This window comes from Nyctereutes procyonoides, unplaced genomic scaffold (genome assembly GCF_905146905.1).
Source record: "Nyctereutes procyonoides isolate TBG_1078 unplaced genomic scaffold, NYPRO_anot_genome, whole genome shotgun sequence".
Classification (NCBI taxonomy): Eukaryota; Metazoa; Chordata; class Mammalia; order Carnivora; family Canidae; genus Nyctereutes; species Nyctereutes procyonoides.
The window spans coordinates 49,357,353-49,384,483 of record NW_026575142.1 but is presented as its reverse complement, the minus strand read 5'-3'; the positions used below and the strand labels follow the sequence as shown (position 1 = coordinate 49,384,483).

At 47.4% G+C, this 27,131-nt stretch overlaps 2 protein-coding genes across 6 annotated transcripts in view; both read left to right on the top strand.

Moving 5' to 3' along the window:
- Nucleotides 1-9,013, top strand: part of LIPH (lipase H) — a 49,271-nt gene extending 40,258 nt beyond the window's left edge. For 2 of the 3 annotated variants that reach the window (XM_055307956.1, XM_055307957.1), the window contains 2 exons: nucleotides 3,771-3,944; nucleotides 5,470-9,013. In XM_055307956.1, the coding sequence (XP_055163931.1) occupies nucleotides 3,771-3,944; nucleotides 5,470-5,557 (262 nt within the window). In that variant the 3' untranslated portion in view covers nucleotides 5,558-9,013. Of the gene's footprint in view, nucleotides 1-3,770; nucleotides 3,945-5,469 lie in introns of those variants that run through there. The other variant, XM_055307958.1, reaches the window with a different exon arrangement.
- Nucleotides 9,014-13,774: 4,761 nt separating this feature from the next.
- Nucleotides 13,775-26,348, top strand: TMEM41A (transmembrane protein 41A). Of its 3 annotated transcripts, XR_008662122.1 has the most exons (6): nucleotides 13,775-13,955; nucleotides 15,486-15,639; nucleotides 18,124-18,285; nucleotides 18,669-18,807; nucleotides 20,729-21,049; nucleotides 21,416-22,548. XR_008662122.1 is itself a non-coding variant. In XM_055307728.1 (5 exons), the coding sequence occupies exons 1-5, from the start codon at nucleotides 13,837-13,839 to the stop codon at nucleotides 26,245-26,247; spliced, it is 708 nt and encodes a 235-aa protein (XP_055163703.1). In that variant the 5' UTR covers nucleotides 13,775-13,836; the 3' UTR covers nucleotides 26,248-26,348. The 3 variants fall into 3 exon arrangements, 2 of the variants coding, with proteins under 2 accessions (XP_055163703.1, XP_055163702.1); XM_055307728.1 differs by lacking the exons at nucleotides 20,729-21,049; nucleotides 21,416-22,548 and adding an exon at nucleotides 26,114-26,348; XM_055307727.1 differs by having other exon boundaries at nucleotides 20,729-22,548.
- The last annotated feature ends 783 nt before the right edge of the window (nucleotides 26,349-27,131 follow it).

Genomic DNA, 27,131 nt, shown 5'->3' with positions numbered 1-27,131 from the left:
AAGTGTGAATCCCCTAGCTTTGGTCTTTTTTTTTTTTTCTTTTTTAGAGACAGCACAGACATGTTGGGTGAAGGGGGTGGGCAGAGGGAGAGGGAGAATCCAAAGCAGGCTCCACTCTAGTGTGGACCCAAATGTGGGTCTTGATCTCAAGACCCTGAGATCATGACTTGAGCTGAAATCAACAGTGGGATGCTTAACTAGCTGAGCCACCCAGGCACCCCAAGTTTGGTCTTTTTCAAAGTTGTTTGACTATTCTGGGTCTCTTTAATTTCCACATGGATTTTAAATTAGCTTGTCAGTTTCTGGAAGAAAAAGAAAGGCAGCTGGGATTTTGATAGAGATTGTTTCTGCCCCCTGAGGTTGTAGGAGGGTTGTGTACTTAGAATTTATTTTTAGTTCACCCCTCACCAGAGTCTCCCATTCAATTCTCCTCCTCGAGTGGCTTTGTTTTGTGTTCTACTGCAGTGCAAGACCATAAAAAAGAAAACTTGTTACTAACTTCCAAAAAAGGCCAACAAAAGGTGATGTGATGTCAGTATTTCTGCCTTCACATATTTTTGAGGTTTCTCAGTGTTCTTTGCTTTCCAGTGCAATTTAAAAGGTTTTAAGTTTTGTTTTTGTTTTAATTGTATTCATTATTAGGAATTGTTTGCAGGGTGGTTAGTGCACCATACTAACAGAAACAAACATCTGGCTCCTATTATTGGTCAAAGCCCATAGTTCATTGGCTCTCACTCCATTTTTTCTTTTAAGAACCCATTCCTTGGTTAATGCCTCCCCCAGTATTTCCAGACATCCCTCCAGGTGGAAGAGGGGGTTCCAACCTGTACTTGTAGACAGGCTTTACCAGCTCCAGGGGGGCTTTTCCCTTTCCTGCCTTCCATCTACCCCCACTGGGTTTTGCCAACCGCAGGCGGCATCACCCTTTCCTGGAATCTCTGAATGCTCGTGTTCCCACAGCTGCTCTTGGAGAGGGATCCAACTCAGGATCATTGGATATTTGGTTATCCTCTTTCTTTAGTCTTCACTTGAACCTTCCATCTTTCCTTGACTTTTTTGACTTTGACATTTATCGGTCAGTTATTTTCAGCATGTCTTCAGTTTGGGTTTGTCTGATGCTTCCTCATGATTACATTCAGATCATACATCTCTGGCAAGAACAGCACAGAAGTGATGTTATGTTTGGTCCAGTGTGCCCTATCAGGAGGCCCACAACTTTGATTTATTTCATTAAAGTGGATTGGTTCATTAAGGTGTTTCTGCCAAGTTTCTTCACTATCAAGTTACTGTTTTTCCTTTGTATTAAGAAGTAATACTGCAGGGAGTTACTTATGAGACCATGCAAATGTTCCATTACTCCTCAAACTTTTACCCACCAGTTGTGATGTAGTTGTAGTTGAATTGTTACTATGATGATTGTCAAATGGTGATTTTTCTAATTCATCATTTAGGGAAAGCATTTTTCTTCTCCCCATTTATTTATCTATTTATCTGGTTGTATAGATATGGACTCATGGACTTTTATTTTGTTAATGGGGACTCGCAGTCAGTTACTACCATTATTTATTTTGATATTTAAATTGTCTCAAATCTGGTCAGTGAAATCTCTTCAAACTGGGTCTGTGCCCTTTTTTTAAATGCATTTTTTATCGTGATGAAAACACATAATGTAAAATTTATTATCTTCATCATTTATAAGTATACAGCTCAGTAGTGTTAAGAGTATTCACATGAGGGACACCTGGGTGGCTCAGCGGTTGAGTGTGTCTGCCTTTGGCTCGGGGCATGATTCTAGGCCCGGGATCAAGTCCCACATTGGGCTTTAAAGATTTATTTATTTATTTATTTATTAGAGAGAGAGAGAGAGAGAGAGAGAGAGAGAGCACAAGCAGGGGGAGCAGCAAAGGGAGAGGGAGAAGCAGGCTCCCTACTGAATAGGGAGCCCCATGTGGGACTCGATCCCAGAACCCCGGGATCATGACCTGAGCTGAAGGCAGATGCCCAACCGACTGAGCCACCCAGGCGCCCCATGTTTCTATGAATTTGATTACTTTAGATAACTTACATAAATGGAGTCAAACAATATCTTTTTGTGATTGGCTTATTTCATTTAGCGTGATGTCCTCAAGGTTTATCCATGTTGTACCATATGACAAAATTTCCTTCCTTTTTATGGCTGAATAATATTCCATTGTATGTACATATCACGTGTTATTTATCCATTCATCCATTGATGGGCATTTGGGTTGCTTCTTCTTCTGACTCTTGTGAATGATGGTGCTATGAACATGGGTGTGCAAAAGTATCTTTCTGAGACCTTGCTTTCAATTCTTTTGCATATATACCCAGAATTAGAATTGCCAGATCATAAAGCAATTCTATTTTGAATTCTTCGAAGAGACCTCAGACCATTTGCCATTGTGGTTGTATGACTTTACATTCCTAGCAACAGTGTACAAGGGTTCCAATTTCTCCATATCCTTGTGAACACTTCTTATTTTCAGTTTTTTTTTTAATTTTTGCCATCCTGATGAATGTGAAGTGATTCTATATTCTTTTGAACATCTCCACCATTCTTTGAGCTTTTCTTCACTTTTTTTTTTTTTTTTTTTTTAGTTCCTCACTTTTTGACACACAAGTTGTTGTGGAATCACTTTGTACCTTCTCTGACTTAGTCCTGGAATCAGCCATTTCTCTTGGAAGCCCTCATTCCTTTTACTTTTTATTTTTTTGAGATTTATTTTTTTTTTTTTTTGAGAGAGAGAGAGAGAGGGAGCAAGAGCAAGAGAGAGCACAAGCTGGGAGGAGAGGGAGAAGCAGGCTCCATCCTGAGTAGGGAGCCCAACGCAGAGCTTGATCCTAGGACCCTAGGATCATGACCTGAGCTGAATGCAGAAGCTTAACCGACTGAGCCACCCAGGTGCCCCAACCCCCATTCCTTTCAGTGAGGATATTTAAAAACTAAAATCTGGGTAACTTTCAGATTAGTTTTACTTGTGACACGTTTGCTCTCCACAGGACTTACACATGATTCTAGTGAGGCTGGGGTGACACACACCCTCTCATCCCCATTCCCACCACAAAATTAAGGATTCAGTTCTAGAGCAAGCCACGCATCTCTGAGCCCAGGGCGGTCTCCATGGTCTACATCCCCAGTTTCCCAGAGGGACATTGACCTACTGAGCCTCCCCAGTGGACATACTTTAGGCTCAATGTGAAATTCCAACTGTAGGAAACATGACATTGTAGGAAAAAGTATTGGAACCTGGGACTTAGCTATCTTATTTGAAAGGCAGGACTAAAAAAATATATGCTTAAGCAAAACTTCAAATTAGTAGCTAATTGGGCTAAAAATATGCATACACACCTAGCAATGCAATTTAATGGACTGTTTGAACTCAGGACTGAATTTGAATCCCTGCAGTGATGCAGATAAGCCCTGTGACCTGGCTGAGTTTAAGCTCCAGAAGCATGTTTCCTTGTCTATAAAGTGAAGACAATATAATACTCATCTTGAAGAATTTTTCGGGGCAATGGAGACATGTGTCAAGAGATGAGGATGATATCTAGTGTATATAGTAGGCGGGCATACTTCTCTTGTGCCACAGTGTTTCATCACTCCTGAGGCCAGAAGCTTCTCTTATGCAGTCTTTGGGAATACAGCAGAACTTTGGGGTCAAGTGGCTACCTTCTTAAGAGTGATTTGTAGGCTTCAAAATGATTTCATTAGCAATCTAGATCCACTTAACAATATTAATTCTTCCTTCTAGTGAACCTGCAATATTTCAGAAATACCACCAAGTGAGTCTGCTTGCAAGATTTAATCAAGACTTGGATAAAGTGGCAACTATTTCCTTGGTGTTCTCTACAGGATCTGTAATAGGCCCCAAGTACAAGCTCAGGGTTCTTCGCATGAAGTTAAGGTCACTTGCCCATCCAGAGAGGTGAGCCATGGGCAGGGTTTGACAAGCCCTTGTTTTCCAAAGATGTTATTGGGTTTCTGTCTAATCTGTTTGGTCTGATTTTTTAAAAGATTTTATTTATTTATTCATAAGAGACAGAGAGAGAGAGAGGCAGGGACACAGGCAGAGGGAGAAGCAGTCTCCATGCAGAGAGCCCAACGTGGGACTCAATCCTGGGTCTCCAGGATCACGCCCTGGGCTGAAGACGGCGTTAAACCGCTGAGCCACCGCGGCTGTCCTGGTCTGATGTTTTAATGGGATCTTCATCAATTGCAATTTAGGAGATGAGGGGTTTTCCAAAAATAGACTTGATAAAAATGAGTAGCCCCATAATTGAAGAAAATTATACTGGTAGGCACTTAAAGATAAATAATCCAAATAATCCAAATAAATAATGTTAAATGATTATAGTTATAGAATTCTTCCCTAACCACTCCACCCACACTGCTTGCAAATTTTTTGTTCTCGTTGTAGAAAAAAGCCTCGTATAATTTGGCAAACACAGAGCCTACTGTAAAAAAAGGTACAGAATAATTGGAATATTTATTCCACTACACAGTGGGGAAGTACTATCTTGATGTTGAATCTGATAACTGTACCGGGAATGTCCTTGTTCTTAGGAAATACACATTGAAGTATTAAGGGGTAAACAACCTATTCTCAATTGGTTCAGAAAAAATAAGCAACAGCGTGGGGGGGGTATGGAGGGGCAAAGTCAAAGAGGGGAGAAAGAGCAAAGCTGTGGCGGCAGGTCACTGTGACTAATGCCACTCCAACATATAGTCCTAACATCCAATCTATGGACAAGACAGGGGTAGACAATGCTGTGAGCAGTCAGTGCTTTATGCTTATGAATTCCTTTCTCCTGAAAGTTTGGCGTACCCTAAAACATTTAATAATACAAGTTTTTTCCAAGAGGACAGTCATTACATCTTAAAACCATGGAAGTTTTTAATACTTGTTTTTCTTGATTATCAAAGGTATATAGATTGATTTTTATAAAATCTGGAAAGTACGAAGGTGTTAAGAAGCCGAAAAATATCACCCACAATGACATTATTCAGAGGCAACAATTGTTAATAGTTTGGACTTTCTTTCTTTCAAGATTTTATTAATTTATTTGAGAGACAGAACACAAGGGGGGGGCAGAGGGAGAGGGAGAAACAGACTCCCCGCCAAGCAGGGAGCCCAATGTGGGGCTCGATCCCATGACCTGAGCCCAAAGCAGATGCTTAACCAACCAAGCCACCCAGGGGCCCTGGATTCTTTCTTTCTAGTCGCCTATTATTGCTTTTACACCTAGACGAAGTTAGGTGGTAAATAACATTTTACATCCTGCTTTCTTATTGTTGCTGATGTTTCTCTGCTTATTTACCATAAGCATTTTCCTACAACATTAGAAATAATTGCTCCACAATATCGTATCCTAAGGACGTGTATGATTTCTTTTCCTAGAGTGGGCTATTTTTACTACTTGATTGACAAGGATATCGTCCTATTTTTACAGGCCCCAGTTGTGTCGGTATGATCTTGTACTGATGGAAAACATTGAAAACGTCTTCCAACCTATCCTGTGCCCCAAGCTGCAGATGTAACTGTTGTTCGGACACGCGGGCACCAGTGACATCAAGAAAACTACAACTCCAGGCTTTTGTAAAGCGTCACTTCACCTTCTCAAGGCACAAAAAAGTATGAATAAGCAGGTTTTTTTTTTCTTTTCCTGGCAGCGTCCCCTGGATGTCATAGTGCAGAATGCCAAACGACCTTGGATTATGGAACGGTCCTAGGAGGGGAGCCCCTAAGTAGGGCAAGTCGGAAATAGCCAGGCTCCCCACAGCCCAGCGCCTTGTGTGGCTGCGTCCTGGGGCCTCCTCCGTTCCAGCCTGTCGGGTCTGCAGCCGGTCACTCGGGCAGCTCTGCTCATCTCCGTGGCCTGTCAAGCATCTGAAAGGGAAGGACTGGCTGGACACCTCACTTTGGACTTGACCCTGCGTTCCCTGTGCCAAACTCCTCCAGGTCCTTACATGTAGAAAGGAGTGGAGCCTGACCTACCTCACAGGGCTATTGTGGGGGTTTGGGAGGCAAGTCTGTGAAGGGTTCTTTGAAATCCTATGGGTGCCACATCCTTGAGTGGTTTGATAAATGTGAATACTCTTTTATTTATTTTGATATGGCTGATCTAATATGCAGTATGAGAGCCTCTCCTTATTTCCAACAGCCTCTCTTGAGCTGTTTGCTCTGGGAAGGCAGGAAGGCCACACCCCGGCCTCTCTAAAGAGGGCTGGTGGGTGGAGGAAGTGGGGACAGAGGGCCAGCCCCAGGGGCAGCTGCTGGGACTAGATAGTGAGCAGATGAAGGAAGAATGGTAGATGAAGGGGTAGGACAGCCTCGCTCCCAGGGGCAGTGGATGGAGCGCGAGGCAGGAGAGAAGAAGCAGAGCTTGTTTGTCACTTAAGGGTCACTTTTCCAGGCAGCCCTCATTTTAAGCAATCCTTCAGAAATGTTTACTTTTTCCTTGTTACTGATGCAGTCCACGGTTATTTGAAGGACATTTAGCAAATACACAGATGCAAAATGAAAATATGCTCTCTGCCTGTTGGAGGTAACTAATGCTAACCTTCGGGAACCCGCTAAGTAACTCGTGTGGCTAACATCTGAATTCAAAGCACACACTGGGTTGCTCTTGGAGCACCGGAGGCCTCCAGTTTGAAAAATTCTTAGGCTGCCCCAGGAATAGGTATGATCAGTGAATCTGGAGTGGCAACAGCAACTAAGTCAAGGGCCAGAACCACGGGAGAACCATCCCCGGGGCCAGATGCCCAGCGCAGGCACAGCCGGAGGGGTGGGCACTAGCCATCCCACAGCTGTGGCCCCTGCAGGAAGGTTCCTGAGCCTCCCAAGTCACAGGCCCGCACCCTCCTCCTTATCCAAGTGACTGTTCTTCTACTGCTTTCCATGACAACAGCCCTTTTAAAAAGAAATGAACTTTTTATTTTATAAACTGTAGAACTCTATGAGGACATACCTGTGTGGCACATCCTGTATGGATTCCTACACGTATATGGAGCCTGCACCTGGGAAGGAATGAGGCTCAGAGATGCTCTTGCCCACTTGGGTATCTTCTCACCTTTCGTCCCTCTTCCCCATTTCTTCAGCAATTGTACACAGAGAGATCAGGATGTCAGTGGGCCCTGATTTCTTTTTTAGAGGTTTACCAGTCCCCTATCTTGATCAGCACAGCCATTTCTTTGTCCTCTTTCCCTCGCCTGGTAGGCACGGGGCCAGAACAACAGCGAGAAAATGGAAGAGCATTATTGTCACTTATGAACTCCTCACGCAGGGGGGGTCTCTCAGCTTCTTCTCTAGGGTCTCCTCGCACTGGTACCTGGCTCACTGGGGAATGGGTGAATGGATGGACAAATGGATGAATGAATGAATAAAGGAAGGAAGTTTGTTTACTGGAGGGAGATGAATCTCAATGAGTCTCACATAGTGGTGATCCAGAGAAGTGAAGGCGGTTCCAGGGGTGGTACTGGCTTCGCAGGTTCTCCCGGGGCTCCTGAACTTGCCATTCTCCCTTGCTATCCTTGCCTCTCCTCCCTCTTCTTTGTCAGTCTCTGTCTGAATCCCAAATCCTAGATACAATTAAATTGCTGTTTACCCCACCCCCCCCATCTTCATCAATGATCTCCTACTGAGCTTTTTATTTTCCCTTACATTTTTTGTGTGATTATTTGATTAACGTCTGTCTTCTCCACTTGACTGGTAAGGCAGGGGCCATGTGCCTTAACGTGGCACCTACAACACGGTCTGTGCTCAGGACGTAGTAAATGAGCGCTCACCATGATCTTCTGAGCCCCACGGAACCGTGTTCAGTTGTAAGAGCTCCCTCCACTCCAGCCATGGCCCATGTCCACGGAGGTGCATTCCTTTCTCTGCCTTAGCCTTCTCTCCCAGCACTTGTTACTGTTTCCATTCTCACTAGAGACCCACTAACCATTTCTCAGGCTCCCCAGGGAAAAAGAAGGTTGGCTCTTTTTATCACTCCTTTTAGAACCTTCCAGATGGTCCTCATACCATTCTTCAGGAAGCCCATCAGAGATTTTGATCTCACCCACTTCCCCAAGTTAGTGCCTTGGATAGAGCCCTCCAGGCCCCTCCAGCATTCCTGGATGACTCCAAGCTGGGGTTCAAAGTCCCTCTTGCTTTCCACAACTCTCTTCTGCCACCTGCTTTGCCACTGACTTTGTATGTGCATCATCACATCATCATTTTCTTATGCCATATTGTTATGTATCTGTGTCTGTTCCCCTAGGAGACTGTGAGCACAGCAAGAGCAGCTGTGGCTTGTTGCCCTAGCACCTAGCACAGTGCCGGGCACAAAGCAAGTGCTCAACAAATGTCTGCTGAACAGAATGGAGTGAACTCATTTTTAGGGCTTGAGGGAGTCACCTCCACTCGGATTTAGACATCAACACACTTAATTGTGTTACTTCCCAAACCCTAAACTTGGAACCTCTCATTCTTGGACCCCTGTCCCATGCTCTCAGTCCTGCAATACCCTAGCTTAGCCAAGGAGACTTTGAATGCCAGTAACAGAAATCTACTCATACTACTCATACTAATGCAAATTTTACTAGTGAGAGGATTTGTGGCAACCCAAGAGCTCAACAGGGAGCCTTCTGGAAGGGCAGAGAGAGGGCAGCCCAGAGCCTTTAGCTAAAGAGTTCACGGGCCTTTATTAACCCTGTGCTCTACCTTGAGTCTCTCTGACCCAGCGTGCCTCCCTCACAGGGCAGCTGTGGACCACTGGGATCATTGGTACCATTGTGTTCTGGCTATTCAATCAGTAGGTGGCCCAATTCCAAAGTCCAGGGAGAGGAAGCAGCATTTAGATCCCCCTCTTGGGGAAGGTGTCTATCCTGTTCCAATCAGTTATGGCCACAATGGATAGGGACATTAAATCGTGTGCTCCTCGAGCTCCTCCCTTCAATTGCTCTGTGCAGATCTCATCCAGCCAATAAAGGAGCTTGAGTGCTATTGACAAAGAGCTTCGGTGAGGGCCTGGCTAATCCACTCACACTGGAACCCCTTGCCTTTTCTTCCCTCCCACTTCCCTGAGCCACTGGCACCTACCTGCTTCTCAGTCCAGCATGAGTTGGGGATTACTGCTGTCATTTGTCAGGCTGCCTGGGCATGTGTTGTAAATACATAGGCTCAAGTGTATTAAGAGTCTGGTGTAGACGCCAGGTGGTGCACCAGCTGGTGAAGAGTTAGCTCTGCAGGTGCTGGGGGAGGGGGACAGATCAGCCCGTGGGTGGGATGGGAGGGAGGAGCACAGTCCCAGGCTTCTTCCCTAAGCAGACAGGTTGAACAGGAGTCAGAATAGGACTCCCGGGGAGTGGGGCAGCTCGGGCAGCCAGCAGAGGCTTGGATGGTGAGCCTATGGGAAATCAGGTTTGCATCTCCCACAAGAGCTGTCAAAGGTCTCTTATGCCCCCAGTTTGGCGGAATCCCACAACCCTCAGGTCAGCCTGCTGGGTTTTTCCACGGACACTGCCACTGCACACTGCTTCCTTTCCTAACACTTCTTCCCCTCACCAACATCTCTGCGTGAGTCATCCTGTTCTCTGGTTCCCCCATCTCCTTATCAGTTTTCTGATCTCAGTTCTCTATCTCAAGGAGGTAGCATTGGGAAAGAGATTAGGCTCTGGTGTGTGGCCTCTGTCGACTTAACTCTTCCTAAGCTCCCTTTCCTGGACTGTAAAAGGGGACTATTAAAAGTCTCTGCTTCACATGGGATGTTATGTGGAATAAATACATTCATGCGTGCATGTAAAACGCTTACCGTGGGGTCTGGAGTGTACTAAGTGCTCAGTGACTATCAGCTGCTGTTACTTCCCAGAGTCTCGGGGTCTCCCTAGGAGACCTCCTCCCCTCCTCTTGTTTTGACTCTCCAGACAGATGACAGACCGCCAGATCTGAATGTTGTTGGACCTCTGGATTTTCACCTGCTTGGTGAGAGGCTCTGCAGGGCAGAGGAAAGAGCAGGGGCTTGGGAGGGGCAAATCGAGGCTTGAGCCCCACTCAGCACTCAAGCTGTAGCTCAGCAGTGCTCAGAGTGCCTTCACCTGAAAAACTGGCTCATCCACTCTCTCATAAGTGGGTTCATGATGCTTGCTTCTCTGGAGCTGAAGCAGCTTTGCCCTATTTTCCCCATAGCACCTAATCCACTCTAAAATTATAACTCTCTCCATGCTGTCCCCCAACCAGAAGGAATGTCAAGGCCTCGAGACTAGAAGCCTTAGCTTCTGGTTCACTACTGTTCCTGGCCCCAGCACACCCCTGGCACAGGCCCAGTAATGTTTTTCACTTACGTTCTTTCCTCCTATATTCCTCTGACTTCACAAAATCAACATGTACCATTCCAAACGACCAATCATTCCCTCGCTAGACTTGACCCATTAATTTAACAAACACTTGTTAAGTGCCAATTATAAGCCAAGCACAGGGCTAAGGGCTGGGACAGGCAAAAGACAGATGAGACATTGTCTCATTTCTAGAAATGTTTACTGTCTATGGGGAGATGGATAATGACATAGTATTTGTAATAATAGGAATACAGACACTCTGCAGGGAACCCCCAGCACAGAGAAAGAACCACCTTTCTGACTGTTGGAGCTGGAGAAGGCTTCTCAGAGAAGGGGACAATTGCCCTGGGTGGTTATGAAGGAGCAGCAATTTTTCAGGGAGAGATAGCCAGAGAAGGGGAAGATTGTTGTCAGAGACATGAACTAACATGGTGTATGCGCACCTGTAATGGAGAGGTTGAAGGGAGAAAATGAGAATGGGGGGCTGAGACCATTTCCCCACATTTTTAAAATGGAAAATTTCAAACATATATGGAAATATAATAAATGGCATAAATCCTCCTCTATATGCCCATCATCCTACTTCAACAATTATTAATTCAATGACCAATCTTGGTCGATTTTTATCCCTACCCACTAAACTTCATCCCCTTATTTCGATGCAAATCCCAGACATTGAATCATTTCATTCATAAATACTTCAGTATTTTGGAAAGGCAAAGCATATCCCTTTTTTTTTTCTTTTTATAGACTGTCATAGTATACTCTAACAATGCGACTTGTCTGTTTGCTGTTTATCACCGCTATCTCTGTGGTGACTGTGCGGTATCGGGATATATAGAGTTGGTTCCCTCTTTTAAGAAACTACTCAGCATTACTTTTGGGAACATACCACAGTTAACCTCATCAGTTAGTCCCCAACTGATGGGCATTTAGGTTATTCTCAATCTCTTAATACCAAAATTACTGGAGGGTATTATGCTGAGTGAAGTAAGTCAATCGGAGAAGGACAAACATTATATGGTCTCATTCATTTGGGGAATATAAAAAATAGTGAAAGGGAATAGAAGGGAAGGGAGAAGAAATGTGTGAGAAATATCAGAAAGGGAGACAGAACATAAAGACTCCTAACTCTGGGAAACGAACTAGGGGTGGTGGAAGGGGAGGAGGGTGGGGGGGTGGGGGTGAGTGGGTGACGGGCACTGAGGGGGGCACTTGAGATGAGCACTGGGTGTTATTCTGTATGTTGGCAAATTGAACACCAATAAAAAATAAATTTATTATAAAAAACAAAAAAAAAACAAAATAAAGCTGAGGAAATACCCTTGAACATACATCTTTGTCTGTGAGCGTATCTATAGGTTAAATTCCTGGACGTGGAATTGCTAGGACCCAGTACACTTCGAATTCTGACAGGTGCTCCCTATTTGGCCCAGTGTGCTTTGAATATGATAAGGATGCCTCCTCTCTGTCGTCTAGGCTTGTGGCATTATGGAGTCCTCTCTGCCTCTTCTCCATTTAATCAGTCATATGTCCTACCAACTCAGCTCCTATCGTGTGTCCATCCTTCCGCCTTCATCCTCATCGCCGTGGTCCTGGCTCAGCCTGCAACCTTTCTTACTAGGATAGTTGCAACTACCAGCTCAGAAAGTATTCTAATCATCTGGCAGAGCAAACATCCTAAAACGGGAACTAAATCATTCTCCTGTTTAAACACCTCTGTTGCTGTCTCACCACACACAATATTGAAAAATCCAGCTCCTGAGCCTTCCTTCCAATGCTTTCCAGTTTGTCTCCAACTTCTTATTTCTCATATAGTTTAGACTTCATGAAACTGCACTCTGGTGCCTTACTTGGGCCCCTGGCTCACCCTCTCCATCTTTTTCCCTGTTGTGGAAATCCTGTTCATCTTTAACATAAACTCAAACTCTGTCTCTGTCGTGAATCCATGCAGTATGGGACCCTGGTTGCTTGGATTCTAGTCCCCACTCTCTGTTTTAATATCTGGAGTCCTCTGTCCACTAGGGGGATACATTTTCATTTGTGAATATGATCACCAGCCTTGGGCTTATGAATGTCTTAATAGTTGGAGGCCTTAGTGATGCATGTTTTCTAGGATGCCTAACGGCTCCTCTTATTTTTTTTTAAGATTTTATTTATTTATTCATGAGAGACACACACACAGAGGCAGAGACACAGGTAGAGGGAGAAGCAGGCTCCATGCAGGGAGCCTGATGCGGGACTCGATCCTGGGACTCCAGGATCAGGCCCTGGGTGGAAGGCAGGTGCTCAACTGCTGAGCCACTCAGGTGTCCCTCCTCTTAATATTCTTAAAATGATTATAGCTGCTACCCCCCAAACCTCACTAAGGAAAGTCAAGAGCATTATCAATAATAGTGAGTTACTGCCACGGGGCGCCTGGGTGGTTCAGTCAGTTAAGGGTCTGCCTTCTGCTCAGGTCATGATCCAGGAGTCCTAGAATTGAGCCCCATGTCAGGCTCCCTGCTCAGTGGGAGTCTCTTCTCCCTCTGCCCTCCCTCCCCCTTCCCCCTGCAGGTTCTCTCTCTCTCTCTCTCTCTCTCTCATAAACAAACAAACAAATAAAATCTTTTAAAAAAAAGTTACGACCATAAGGACCCTTCTAAATATGAAGACAAGAGCTATGGCCAGAGCCAAGGCTGCCACCTTCCTGCGGGATATTCCAGAGATCAGTTTAACAGATACTTTAGAATCACAGGTTCCTGGCTTGGAGCAGGCACGGCAGACTCAGAAGTTACGATGAGAAATCTTAACGAACTGTTCACAAAATAGCTGACTCTACTGCCAGAGCCACGAGAGACCAACAGAGAGCTCGAGATGCCCTAGCTCAGCTGGTGCTTGACAAGAGTAATCAGGGCTCTCTTTGGGGGATGTCACTTAATCTGAGAGTCAGATTTTTCATCTGTTGAATAAAGACAAAAATACCAACCTTGCAGGACTGTTGTGAGGACTAGGGATAATGGGCATACAGTAGGCGCTCAATAAAAAGTCCTTCTCATAATTTCTGTGGTCACCCTGGCCGTCGCAGCGCACTTGACTGGAGCACTGGCTGCATTTGCTCTGGAGCACAGCTGGGTGTGGCCAAGAGGGTCTCGAGCGCTAGACTGCACGCTCCCGCTCCCCGTAGGCAAGGCTCGTGAATCACCCCCTGGATCTCCTTGCGCCTGGCAAAGAGCCGGCAAAACAGCAGAGAAACGGACGAAGGCAAACGTGGATGAGCATGCGCAGACGCAAGAAGGCTGGACAGAAACCTGGAGGCAGGTCTCCGCGGGAATCTCGACCCGCCGGCCCAGGGGCGGGGCCTGAGCCGGGCGGGGGCGGGGCCTGAGCCGGGCGGGGGCGGGGCCTGGGCCGGGGGCGGGGCTTGGCGCGGACCCCGCCCCGGTCCGTCCGTGAATGCGCTCCGCCGGGCGCTGCCTTGAAGCTTCCTCGGCCGCTCGCCGGGTCGGGGAGCGGGCGGCGAGATGCGCCCCCTGCTCGGCCTCCTGCTGGTCTTCGTCGGCTGCACGTTCGCGCTGTACTTGCTGTCGACGCGACTGCCCCGCGGGCGGACGCTGGGCTCGGGCGAGGAGCCGGGCGGCAGGTGCGTGGCGGCGGCCGCGGGTCGGGTCCGAGGATGCGGTGCGGGGCTGGGACATTCGGTTCCGGCGTGGGAGCGTCGCGGGTGGGGGCTCAGCTCCGGGGCCGGTGGGCGGGGCGGCGGGTGCCCCGGGCGCGTCCGCGGGTCTCGGCGGCGCGGGCGGGAGTCGGGGCGGGCGCCGGCTGCCCTGCGTCCGCCCGCGGGGCGCTGTGCACTTTGGGCGCGCGGTCCGCGGCTTCGCGCGCGGGCGGTGATTTGCAGCGGGAGGCGCGGCGCCTCCTGGCGGCGGCGCGGGGGCATCGCCGCGGGGCTCGGCCCTCGCCCGCCGTAGCCCGCCCGCCCCCGCCCCCGCCGCCGCAGACCTCAGCTCTGCCCCGCGGCCTCCAGGCTTTCGGTCTTCCGGAGGGAGGAGAGTTGCACGGACAACTCTGGATCCCGCACGGAATGGGGCGCCCGGGGGGGCTCAGCCGCCGAGCGCCTGCCTTGGGCTCGGGGCGTGAGCCCGCGGTCCGGGGATCGAGCCCCGCGTCGGGCTCCCTGCATGGAGCCTGCTGCGCCCTCTGCCTGTGTCTCTGCCTCTCTCTCTCTCTCTCTGTCTCTCATGAAGAAATAAATAAAATCTTAAAAAAAAAAATTATGCGGGAGTGGATTCTCAGGCCGGCCCCGTCGTGGGGGCTCCCCGTCCCGGGTGCGGCTGGCCAGGAAGCTGCCGGTCCTTGAATCCGAGGCTGACGGTTTGCAGTTATTCCTTGGCCCTCCCTGGGAAGGGGCGGCGGGCCTGCGGGAGAAACTTTGTGGTGCCGGCGACGAGGGTTTGCTCCTCATTGATCATCGACGGATTCAAGGGCCACGCATGTGTCAGAGGCCCGGTAACCCTTGCACCCGGTTCAGGGTGCCCTAAGGGCCAGAGGAAGACGGGGTGGGGGTGGAAATGCAGCCTCCTTGAAAGGGTTGCTTTCAGCCTGACATGTTATCAAGAAGATTATGTTTATGGTACTGGAGAGAGAGGCTTTCCCCGGAAAAATCTTTGATTAGCTTGTGAGTGGCAGTTAGGACCGTCTGTAACCTCCGGGCTCGGCGACGGGAAGCTTCCGTGGGCGTCGGCCTGCAGCTTGTGGGGCAGGGGGCGTCCCAGGAAGGGAAGGCAATGCAGGACGTTTAGTTCTTCCCTGAAAATCAGTCCGTTTGCCTCTTAAGGATAGAGCAGAAAAACCCGAGAACTAAAAGGGCACTTACCACTCATTTTTCATATAAGGAAACTGAGGCCCAGGGACTAGCCGGAGGTGACGCTGCTGGAGGCCAGCAGAGTGGAGATGTTAACCTGGGTCTCTTGCTTCCCAAACCCCGGCTCTTCTCTCTGCCTCTGCTGTGGTGTGGCAGGTCGCCCGTCACCCTCGGCTCCCATTACGTGTGTTCCCAGCAACCCCAGATGGGCGCATTTCTGAACCTACTTTGGAAAGAAGCCACAAGTGACTTTCCGAGGTACAAGGCTGCTGCGGACTCATGTTTCCATCTGCTTTTCCAAACCCCCAGGTCACTGTGGTTCCCCTCAGACCTGGCCGAGCTGCGGGAGCTCTCCGAGATCCTTCGAGAGTACCGGAAGGAGCACCAGGCCTATGTGCTCCTGCTGTTCTGCAGCGCCTACCTCTACAAACAGGGCTTTGCCATCCCTGGCTCCAGCTTCCTGGTCAGTGACACCCCCCCCCCCCGCCCTTGCCAGGAAACCACCTTCTGTTTTGTGGAGGGGCCCTTAGGCTGCAAATCACAGAGTCTGGAGGAGGACTCCTGTGGCAGCCACCTGTCAACAGCCTCCCTTGCATCCAACACTGTCCTAGTTGCTTTACTGACAACTCTCCTACCGCCTCAGCGTGTGAGCATCAGTATCATGTTGTACAGATAAGGAAACTGTGGTGAGAAGTAACTGTCAGCAGTGACAGGGTGAGGAGGGGCAGGGCTGGGCTCTGAACCCATGTCTGCCTAGCTCCAGAGGCTGCCTCTCCTCCCAGGTGTGCTGCTTTTGTTTTCTTTTCTTTTTTTCTTTTTTTTTAATATTTTATTTATTTATTCATGAGAGACACAGAGAGAGGGGCAGAGACAGAGGCAGAGACAGAGGCAGAGGGAGAAGCAGGCTCCATGCAGGGAGCCCGACGTGGGACTCGATCCCGGGACTCCAGGATCGCACCCTGGGCTGAAGGCGGCGCTAAACTGCTGAGCCACCCAGGTTCCCCCTGCTTTTGTTTCTAAGGCCTGGATGGCCGTGCGCTGTCCCGGAGACACACACACAGTCCGGGCTGGGTCAGCTGTTCCTCCTCAGAGCCTCCAGAACGCTCTACAAGTTGGCGCTGTTTTCTAGGACTTTTTAAAAATCATTTTCTCCTTTAGTCTCTGAGCTCTTTGAGAACCAGGCCCATTCGTTGCTCTCTCCTTTGCCTGGCTCAGGGAAGTGCCTTCACGGATGTTTGATGAGCAGGTGCAAGTTGTTGATGGTGCTGTGGGGCTGGAGAGGCTGGGGAGACCTTGGGGGCCGCTGGGGGACAGCCGTCGGCGGCCTGGGCACGCGCTCTCGCTGCGGGCTGTTGCCGCCTCAGGGTCTGAGAAGAACCTTACTGCCCTCCGCGCAGCATTTAGAGCAGTTTCATGTAAATGCGTGTATATTTGAACCCTTGGGGTGGGTTTCATCTCAGCTGTGTAGCCACGGGCAAGCCCTTTAACGTCTCCAACCCTGTGTGCTCATCTGGCACGTGGGGCTTCTCCTTCACGTTGCTGTGTGGAGGATTAACCGGAGCAGTGCGTCCAGAGCAGCTGGTTCCCCGAGGGTGCCGGCACACGGGCCCCCCGTGTTGTTAAACGACCCAGGGCCTGAGCCGGGAACCCGGAAAGCTTCCGTCTGTCCTGCTCTCTTCGCCTCCCTTGGCATCTTTTCTCGACTCTAGGCTCGAGCTGGATGCACTTAGGCAGTCTCCGTCGGAAACTGGAAGAGAAGCAAACCTGTCCATGTCAAGAGAGACGGGAAGGTGTGTGGTGCTTGAAGTCAGGGACTGACTTCTTGGGGTTGCCCCTGTGGCTGCTTTCCCTCTTGTTTTTTTTTTTTTTTTTTTTTATAAAATAGGCTCCATGGTCCAGTGTGTGTGGGGCTTGAACTCATGACCCTGAGATCAAGAGTCAGGTGCTCCCTCCTCCCCTCTTGAGCTGGTCCCACTTCAGGGCAGAGGGTCACGTGCTACCTGGGAGCGAATCCTGTGTGTGAGCTTGGGCACGATACTTAATCTGTCCCCCGTGGAATGGTGTAAGGACGGCATATGACAGAGGGTCGCAGTGAGGATTAGTAAGACATGTAGTCAAGCCCTTACCATATAGTAGGTGCTCCTCAGACCCCTGTCTTCTCACTTCGAAATTCCCCTTTTACTTTCTCTCTTGGCCTCATGTTTGGCGGGGTGATGTCTCCCAGCCAGACTGTATGGAGCACGGATGCGTTCACTCTTCTGGTTGTTAATCTAAGACTTTACTGAGTGTCAGCTGGAGCTCGGGTCAACAGGGCACCACCAGTGCTCTCTACCACACACATGTAACCCCAGCAAAAAGCAAAGAGGATGTTTTCTGTAGCTGGTGTGGTCTCACTGAAGGAAAACTTGTGGCTTATGTTCATTTAAAATAGTAACAGTAGGGACCCCTGGGTGGCTCGGTGGTTGAGCGACTGCGTTTGGTTCAGGTCTTGATCCCGGGGTCGAGGATCGAGTCCCGCATGGGGCTCCTTGCAGGGAGCCTGCTTCTCCCTCTGCCTGTGTCTCTGTGTGTCTCATGAATAAATAAATAAAATCTTAAAAAAAAAAATAACAAGAACGTGTTTCATCTCTCCCTTCTCGGGGCAGGGCCTCCCGCAGCCCACGCAGCAGGCTGGGGGCTGTAAACACGTGTTGTCCTGGTGAATTTTCTCCTGCCTTCTGAAGTGCTCATCCTCCGCCCTTTGGAAAGTGAAGAGACCAAGGCCAGGGGTGCAGTTCCCAGCCCCGTCATCACTTTTCATTCACCCCTTTAGCACGGGAGTTGGGTTTTGGTTGGGAAAGTCACTGAAAGAGAAGGGAACCTATGACTCTTGGGCTCCAGTGCAAGGTGACTGGTAGCCACTAGATGCTCTAACGGCTGACGGTTTGGTTTGGTTTTGGTTTTGCAGAACATTTTAGCTGGTGCTTTGTTTGGACCATGGCTGGGGCTCTTGCTGTGCTGCGTGTTGACGTCAGTGGGCGCCACGTGCTGCTACCTGCTTTCCAGTATTTTTGGCAAACAGCTGGTGGTCTCCTACTTCCCTGACAAAGTGTCCCTGCTGCAGAGGAAGGTAAGGAGAGGGGTTGCAACTAGTGCTGAGGCCCTGAGCGTCACCGCACGGCCCTGAGGGGCGTGCAGGCAGAAATTCCCCCTCCCTGGTTCCTCCACCCTGCTCTGGAGCTCCTCGGGTTCCTTTCGGTGTGTTCACGAGGCCCAGCCCTGGGATCAGATTCCAGCTTCATCATGACCAGCTCTGTGACTTTGGGCATGCTCCTGCTTAGCCTCAGGTACTTTCCATTTTCAAAAGGAGGAAAACATCCTCTACCCCGGAGGGTGTTGGAAGATTCAGGGAGAGAATACGTGAAGCATCTAGAACAGTGCTTGGCGCTATCAGGTTTTCAATATCTAGAGATTCCTTCTGCTGCCTAATGGCCTCATCTCTTTTGGCTACAGGTGGAGGAAAACAGAAACAGCTTGTTTTTTTTCTTACTGTTTTTGAGACTTTTCCCCATGACACCAAACTGGTTCTTGAACCTCTCGGCTCCGATTCTGAACATCCCAATTGCGCAGTTCTTCTTCTCTGTTCTACTCGGTAAGAAGCTGGCGGGGTGAGTCTGAGTCTTCGGCGTTGTCACGTTGGGGGCCTGCCCTGGGTTACCAGTCGCATGGCCATGTGCCTGCCTCTGAGAGCCCAGTTTGTGAAGAACAGTGTCAAGCCTGTGGCCTCAAGTAATTATTCCTGACTTCAGATCTGCTCAGGGCTGAACAGAAGACCTATAAAATTACTTTTGGGAAAAGTAAAGCTTTTCCATTCCACAATGGTATTTAGCGCATAGCGTGTGGCCAGCACCGTGCTAGGCACTGGGATTAGAAGTATCATCTGTGGAAGACCTTAGCAAGGGCTCAGTGAATGCTAGCGGGAAAGTGGAGCTGGAGTGAGGGCGTATGGGGAGAGAAAGGAACAGAGCAAGGGACTTCCTTTCTGGCTCTGGCGCCTGTTTTGATTAAGATCTGCCTTGAGAAGAGCTGATACTAGTAAAGTTCCTTCTTGCCTTTCGACCATTGTCTGACCTTCAACGAGCTACTTACTGTCCTCCATGGGCCGCTTGGCCAGAGGAGGGCCTGGGACAAGAGCAGTGTTTCTCAGAGTCTGGGCCTTGGATCACCTTTAGCAGCGTGGTACTGTGCCTACAGCCTGTACAATCAGGGACTGTTGTTTTCTTCACACTGGAAGTAAACCACCCTCTTTAAGCCCAAGGCAAGGATTGCCTCTCTTAAACCTACCTTAGACCATGGAGGGAAAGACCGACTACTAAGGGGTTCTAGGACGAACATAACAAATCTGTGGTCGAGCAGCTGCTATTAATAGGGAACTCTTGAGCGAGAAATTGAGATCTTATTTATTTATTTATTTTTTTAATTTTTGTATTTATTTATGATAGTCACATAGAGAGAGAGAGAGAGGCAGAGACACAGGCAGAGGAAGAAGCGGGCTCCATGCACCAGGAGCCCGACGTGGGATTCGATCCCTGGTCTCCAGGATCGCGCCCTGGGCCAAAGGCAGGCGCTAAACCGCTGCGCCACCCAGGGTTCCCAGAAATTGAGATCTTAAATCTAAGCAACATCGACCACAGGTCATTCTGGTCATTTTGGCTTTCAGGCAGAGTGCCTTGGTACTCCGTCAGCAGCCTGTAATTACCTAGGTGGCAGGAGTCTTGGAAAGACTCTGGAGACCAGGGTTCCAGTCCCCTCTCTGGCAGGCTGTGTGACCTTAAGTGCTCTGTGATCTTGAGGCATCGACTACTGTAGGGGGCCAGCGGATTATCAGGGGGTCCCAAACCAATTAGTCTCAGGAGTGGGGATCAGGAGAAGCTGTTAGGATGTGGGTTTCTGGGTTTTATCGTAGGCCCAGGTCACCAGAATCTCTGGGGTGGGGGTGGGAGGGAGCCCAAGGATGTGTTTTTTAACAGCTTCCCCAGAGAATTGTTATGTGACCAGCCTGTCAGGCCGCCAGTCAGACGTTTGGGATCCAGTGGATTTGATGATCTCTCAGAGACAGTGTAGAATGCAAAAGTAGTGCTATTTTTAAGAAACTTGTTTTTATCCTATGCGTACTATAAATCTTATGATGCTGGTGCCTTTCATAGACTGTTGGGTGCTCAGAACCCAGTTTGAAGGCACTTCTAGCAAATGGGTGAACTTTACACTTTTATTCTTCACTCATTTTGTGTTTCCTATTAAAACATTTTTTTATCTTACTGTGGTGTACGTATTTTTGTCATCAGGTCTTTTTGTAAAATGGCAGTTTATGGGGAGTGAGGAAAGGCGGGGAAGGAGTAGAGAAGGGAAAGAGGTAATGTGCTTAGGGGTCAGGAGTTGGGCAAAAAACAAAACAAAACAAAAAAAACAAACACATCTGGAGTCACAGTTGTGAATTTCTGGGGCCATTTCCAAAGGGTTGTTGTTCTTCATCCTGCTGGCCCTAGTAACAGGCTCTTTCCCTTTCCTTCCAGGTCTGATCCCGTACAATTTTATCTGTGTGCAGACAGGCTCCATCCTGTCAACTCTGACCTCTCTGGATGCTCTTTTCTCCTGGGAAACGATCTTCAAGCTTTTGGCCATTGCCTTGGTGGCCTTAGTTCCTGGAACCCTCATTAAAAAATTTAGTCAGAAGGACCTGCATTTGAATGAAATAAGCAACACTAATCATCTAAATAGTAGAAAGGACACATGATCTGTGTGGTTTTGGTTGCCATGTTCCTGGACTTTGCTGCTTGTCTGTGTAATGGTGTGGTCCTCTGCAGCCCCTCATTGTTCTTCACTACCCTCAACAGGTGATTTGGACACTGTTTATCTGTGTGTGGTGTTTTCATAAAGGACACTTTGAGTGCTCTAGAAGGTGAATTGTATCAGGTTCTCCAACCAGTCCTGGAGTAGCAGGACACTCTGTGAAATGGATGGCCTTCTAGAAGATCCTATTTATAATTTATTGAATAACAGGGAACTCAGGGTAGTCTGTTGTATTTGCCTCTTGCCAAGCCCTGAGCTGCCCTAGGAGAAGCTGCTGGTTGTCCTTGTCCGGAGTGCCTCTTTAGCAAAGCAGTAGGCTGTTGTGACGGGTGGTTAAGTCCCCAGTGTATGTAATTGGTGTAGATGATGACGTGAACCCACGTCACTGACATTACCCTTTGTCTTGCTAGTCTCTTGAAGAGCGTCCTGCACTTTTTTGCTGATGACCTACCTCTTCCATAAACCAAGGGAATCAAGCTGAGGAACCACATGGAACTTGCACATACACAGCTCACACGCCCAGCGATTTCCGTGATGCTCTTTGCGTTCAGATGCACTGACGTTCTTGGATGTGTTAAACCTCTTAGTTGCATGTTCTGATAATGGAGCTGACTGCAAATAGACTATTAAATATGAATGCAGCAAACTCTATGTCATGGATATGTTCTGGAGAAATTTTTACCTGTCCGAATGGGGCAGGGCCCTTGGCTCACTGGAACCAAATGACATTTTCTAATCTGTCCTTGCTGTGGGAATCCTTTCTCCACCCTCCTGCTAGGAGATTGGATTCAGTACACTTAGCTCTCAGCCAGTGTACCCTCTGAATATTTTTAATTTTGTCATTTGTTGAGAATAACTGAGGTATAATTTTATCTTTTAACCCAAAGAGGAAAACTTGGTTTTAGATTACTTTGTTGTGTTTGATTTTAATGATCTGTGGCTGTTACTGCTTCTTACAGCTGCGGTATTGAACGGGCACAGACCTGGGTTAATGGTGCCAGGGACACGAGGACCTTGGCGCCTACACTAACCAGCTCTGGGATTCTGTAACCCAAAGGAGTAATTCATTTCTTACCAGAACTGTTGCCTTTGGGCATCATCTGCTGGGTTTTGCTTTGGCTTGGCCAAGAATCTTGCCAAGGCTTTCACTTGGGCCACTTGTTCTACATGAATTCTTGAGCATACTCCTGTTCAGTAGGAAGAATGAATCCCCAAGTCATGGTTTTGGGACATGGTATGACACAAAAAACAGCCAGGACTTCTTTTTTAAAGACATGTTGTTTTAAAAGAAGCTTGGTAATGAGTGGGGGTGAGGAGAAGGCTGTGTGAAATCTGTGGCTTTTTGTGTTCTGGAGGAGGAGGAGGTGGAGGGAAGGGGAAACCAGTGTTTTCTACACTATTGCAAGTGTGTGCCCTTTGTCCTTTACAGGACCCTTATATTTTATGTCTTTATCCCTCTTCCCCCTTGATTTTGCTACAATGTGCCTTACCATTTGTGAGTTTACAGGCAAAGCAATTTCCCAAATAAATGGATATAAATGTTCTGCGTGGTGCGTGATGTACATGTTGCTAACTTTCAATTCCCCCTGTCATTGGGAATCAGGATTGGCTGAAAATCAGACAATCCAAAATGGTGTTTTAGCTTTCTACTCTCAGGAGGTTTCTTACCACTCTTATTCTTTGGAAGCCAGAATTTTGTTTTCACTGTTTTCTACACTTACTTTATAGTAGAGTCAGTAATAACAGAGGAGTGACTACAAGATGGGCAGCAGGGAAGCCGTGGGAAAGCAGGAGGGCACCTGTCCAGCCTGTGACAAATCAATCAGGAAGAGACTATGAGGAAAGAAAACAACGGTTTCCCTTCCTCCTGTGGGGGTGTCTGAAACAAGGAGCCACAGAAACCAGATTCTCCACACCTGGCTCTCCTGGCCGCAGGACGCCCTGCATGTCAAATCTTCTTACCCTAAAGCTCTGACCAATGCCGAGACGTGTGACGGCAGCTTTCAGGACACACACAGCACCTTAGGAAGAGAGACAGGACCAGAAAAGAGTGAAGCACACTTTTTGTTTAATTCCATGCATTGGTTTGCTTCGATAGTCGCTCTTGTTCCCATCACTGTACAGTTGCTCAGCACAGATGGAGCTGGCATCAGAGACCACAGGGAACAGGGGACTGATGGTACTTGAGACCCAGGGGAGACAGAGGAGGAAGTTTGCTTTGAGACTTAAGCATGAAAAAGAATTTGCTCCAAGCTGATAGGAACTTAAATTATTGCGGTAAAGAATCCAAGTGGGTCTTCCCACTACTGGAGTCTAAGAAGAGGGCACTCTGAGGGTGGAGAGCCACTCTAGTGATCCAGTCCATAAGGGACTCTTCCTAAGAGCCTGCACATTCTGACCGGGGGTCCCTGTGTGTCTAACTATTGGAGGACCCTTTTCACCAGGTCACCAGGCAGCAGCCCGGGGCCAGGAGCCAGCATTCCCCTGAGTGTTGTGAAGTGGCTCAAAGAGTAAGCCTGGGGTCCTGCCAAAAGTACCCTTACAGCAGCCTTGCTTCCACCTGGGGTCTGGTCTTTGTGAGAACCTGCCATCACGCCCTCATCATGTGACAGTTAACAAAAGCCTTACCCCAACTCCTTGGGAATAACCCTGTTTCTCAAAGCACTGCTTTCAGAGCTCCCCTTTTCTGCCACCTGTCCCTGAGAAGTGTTCAGGTTCCAGAAGGGTCTTCTGCTTGGCAGCCTAGTTCATTCCAGTTTGAATAGGTGCTCGCAGTATTGGCTGTAACATGCAAACAAGCAGACTAATGTAATTCTGATGTGCTGGTCTGTGAGGATGGTAACATTGGTGGTATGAGTATAGTAGGGCATTTCATTCTATGAAGTCAGCAGAGAAGAAAAATCTTGCTGCCTGGAAAGGCACTAAATTCACACTGACAGTACAAGTCAAAGTCTTAAAAAAGAATATCACATTGTTTTGGTACATTAGCCTCACAGAGTCTAAGAAAGAAGTATGTAACTGGGACTCAATACATTAACTTTGTTCATAGAAGGGGAGGGAGGAACATGCCTATTGAACACAATGAAATGATGTAAATGAAGAGATACTTTGGAATTCCATCCATCAGTGATTGGAAATTACTCAGTTGGAATGGTAGTCCAGAAGGACAGTGGGTGGAAGCAAGTGGCCTTTTTCCTGGCAATGGTGCTGACCCGCAACAGCCATAGGGTGGGCTCCATAAGAGCACTGGTGTGATATCCTGTCACTCTCCCTTCAGGGCTAACTCAAGTTATCAAACCACCTGGAGAAAATTAATTATGAGCTCAGGGTTGGGATGCCAAAACATCTCCCCTTGCACACCAATTCCAATCAAGTGGTAGTTATTGTTCCCAGTGCTGTGTTGTGAGAGGTGCTGAGGCTGTGTCCAGGCTGGGTAGGAAAAAATATGGCGGTCAATAAATAACATCAGTCTCGGGTGTTCAGGGTGGAGGTGGTAGATGGTGGTATGTGATGGTATTTTGATTTCTGGCTTAGTGGAAAAACAAAACGGCACACTATACTCCAGAGCAGGGCAGGAATTCCTTGGATTCCAAATATGTTCTATTCTGGAGAATTCAGTTCTAGGAAGTTCAAGTGGGAATATTTTATGAAAAGGAGGGAAAACTTGAGACAAAAAGGTGTGGGGATAAAAAAGTTAAATTATTTGATCACTAAGGATGCATTCACATGGAAAGGATGTCAATGCTTCACAGTAGGGGACAACATTTAAAATTGTGTTGTATCAGGAAAACCAAACCCCATCACTTCTATTACTTAGGGTAAGAGGGAAATTTAGCACAATGAGGCCCTGAAATGTATGTCTAGTACTTATTAACTCTCACTACAAAAAAAAAAAAATCCCTAATTCCAAAAGGATGGTTAATACTAAAGTTTTTAAGCATTTGAAATTCAAGTAGGCTGTACCAAATCATCTTACGACGGAGCTAGCTAGTATCTTCACACTTTTTGAGTAGGAGCTCCCACAATCTTGCAAACAGGTCAGGCAGTAAGGTCTATTATAATTTCAAAGTGGATGTTGGCTTCTCAGTCCCTCTGCTAAGCAATTAATAGGAATTGTTATCAGAGGACATGATCTAGAAATAGATGAAAATCAGAACCAAATGTTCATCTGCAACACAAATTAAAACTCATTATCTTGCAGTCAGTCAAAAACAGATGCTAAATGAATGTGAATGCTCATCCCAAGGGGGGTAAACTTTCAATCAACACCGAAGCTTGAAATAACAGTCTTGTGAGGTTCCTTATAGCATGTTGCACAGTCCTGAGGACTGAAGAATCAGTTCTTCGATTCCCTGAGCTCTGGATGCAGCACTCTTCAGATGACAGTGGAGTCGTTCCCAAAGAAACACACACTGATTCAAAACTGTCCTGGTTAGTTCAAGGCAGGCAGTGAAGAACAAGGCTGAGACAGAGAAGGCTTTTAACCTAGACTAGGGACACTGTTTCTCCTCTGAAGCCTCTAGTCACTTCTACTAAAAATAAAAATAAAAATGTTCAATGTGAAACTTTATTCAACTCTTGACAATACAGTGAATGACTAAAGATTCAACACTGTCTGCTATCCTAACATGCTCATAACAGTAAACCCAGATAGGTATATATGGCATTATCATGACAGGCAGTCAAGATAGGAACTCAAAAAACAAAAAACAACCCATCAAAATTATGAGGTATCAGGTGTAGGTTTTCTAGGAAGACCATCACTGAAAGGTGTAAGACAGAAGCTGACCCTTGTGTTTCCCTTTTGCTACTAGAGATGGGCAAGAACTGGACAAACTGAAGTATGTTTTCTGTTGGAGAGAAAGAGGGTGGAAACTTGTAGCCTCTCTGTTCCCAGAAGCAATGAACAAGAGAGAGATTCACAGTACAGTGTGGTCTAAAGTCCAAGGATGCAAAATATGGCCTTTCAGGGTACTTTTCCAGCCCTATGACCCTCAGGCCTCCTTCCAGAATTTTTCTAGTCTTTAATGGGATTATATCACACCTAGGCATTTTATGTCAGTGTCATGATATATATATTCTTTTTTTTTTTTTTTTTTTTTTTTGAGGTTTCCCTGCTATTCCCATCAGGAGGAAAAAAAGATTTTGGTGCTATGGGACCTCCTGGCAGGAAGGAGATGACAAGCTGCTGCCCGCTCTTGAACATTGCCTAACCCAGGGGCCCCAGGTGACAACTCCCTAGGCCAGTTCCTTCTAGGGCACTAAATAATTCTCTTTTTGCCTCTAATGTAGTCTCATGATTTTATTTCTTAAGAAACTTGATAAAGTTTACAGCTTTTGAAGTATTTGTCCATCCACTCCATCATCTGCCCACCCAGGAGCTTTTCAGATCAAGTCAAAACCCCAGTGTATCCACCGGGCTCCAGGGCAGAACCCGCATCCTCAGATGATTGTTGTTGCACACAGAAAATGAGGGGATACAACTCAGATGAATACCAGGGAGCTCCCAAATGGCAGTTCCATTTTCATTCCTTCATAAAAATCATAAAAATCCATCATTATCCATGGTTAGCAATAAACACAATCATTGTGCTACACTGTAAACCACACCTTCTGATCGACAGAAAATGAGAATGATAATTATTATAAAATAAAATAACAATGAGAATAATGCCATAACTTAAGATATTTCATGTAGTCCAGCTACAGAATTTATACAAAATGGAATAATTTAATGCAAACAATACTGCTCTCTGCATAAGTTAAACATTTTCCTTCATCCTACCTAAAAGCTATAAATTATAGACACTACATTTTAAATCAATGTCTCAACATAAAGTGTAAACAGATGGAGGGACCAAACAAGCAAAAGGAATTGCTCTACATTCCCTCCGCCTTTCCTTTTTGGCTGATGCAATCAGTGACACCCAGAGGGGGGCAACGTTTTCATCTGTGTCGGAAATAGTTTAATACCTGAAGGTGTAAGTCTTTCCTAATGTCCAACATGATGCACTGTCAAAGAGTTGAGCCATGTTCTTCAGGTCTTGAGCCTAGAGAGGTCGTTTGACAGTGGTAACCTATCTTGGAGAAAGAGATGGAAACTAGGCCAACACCTGTTTTTATATA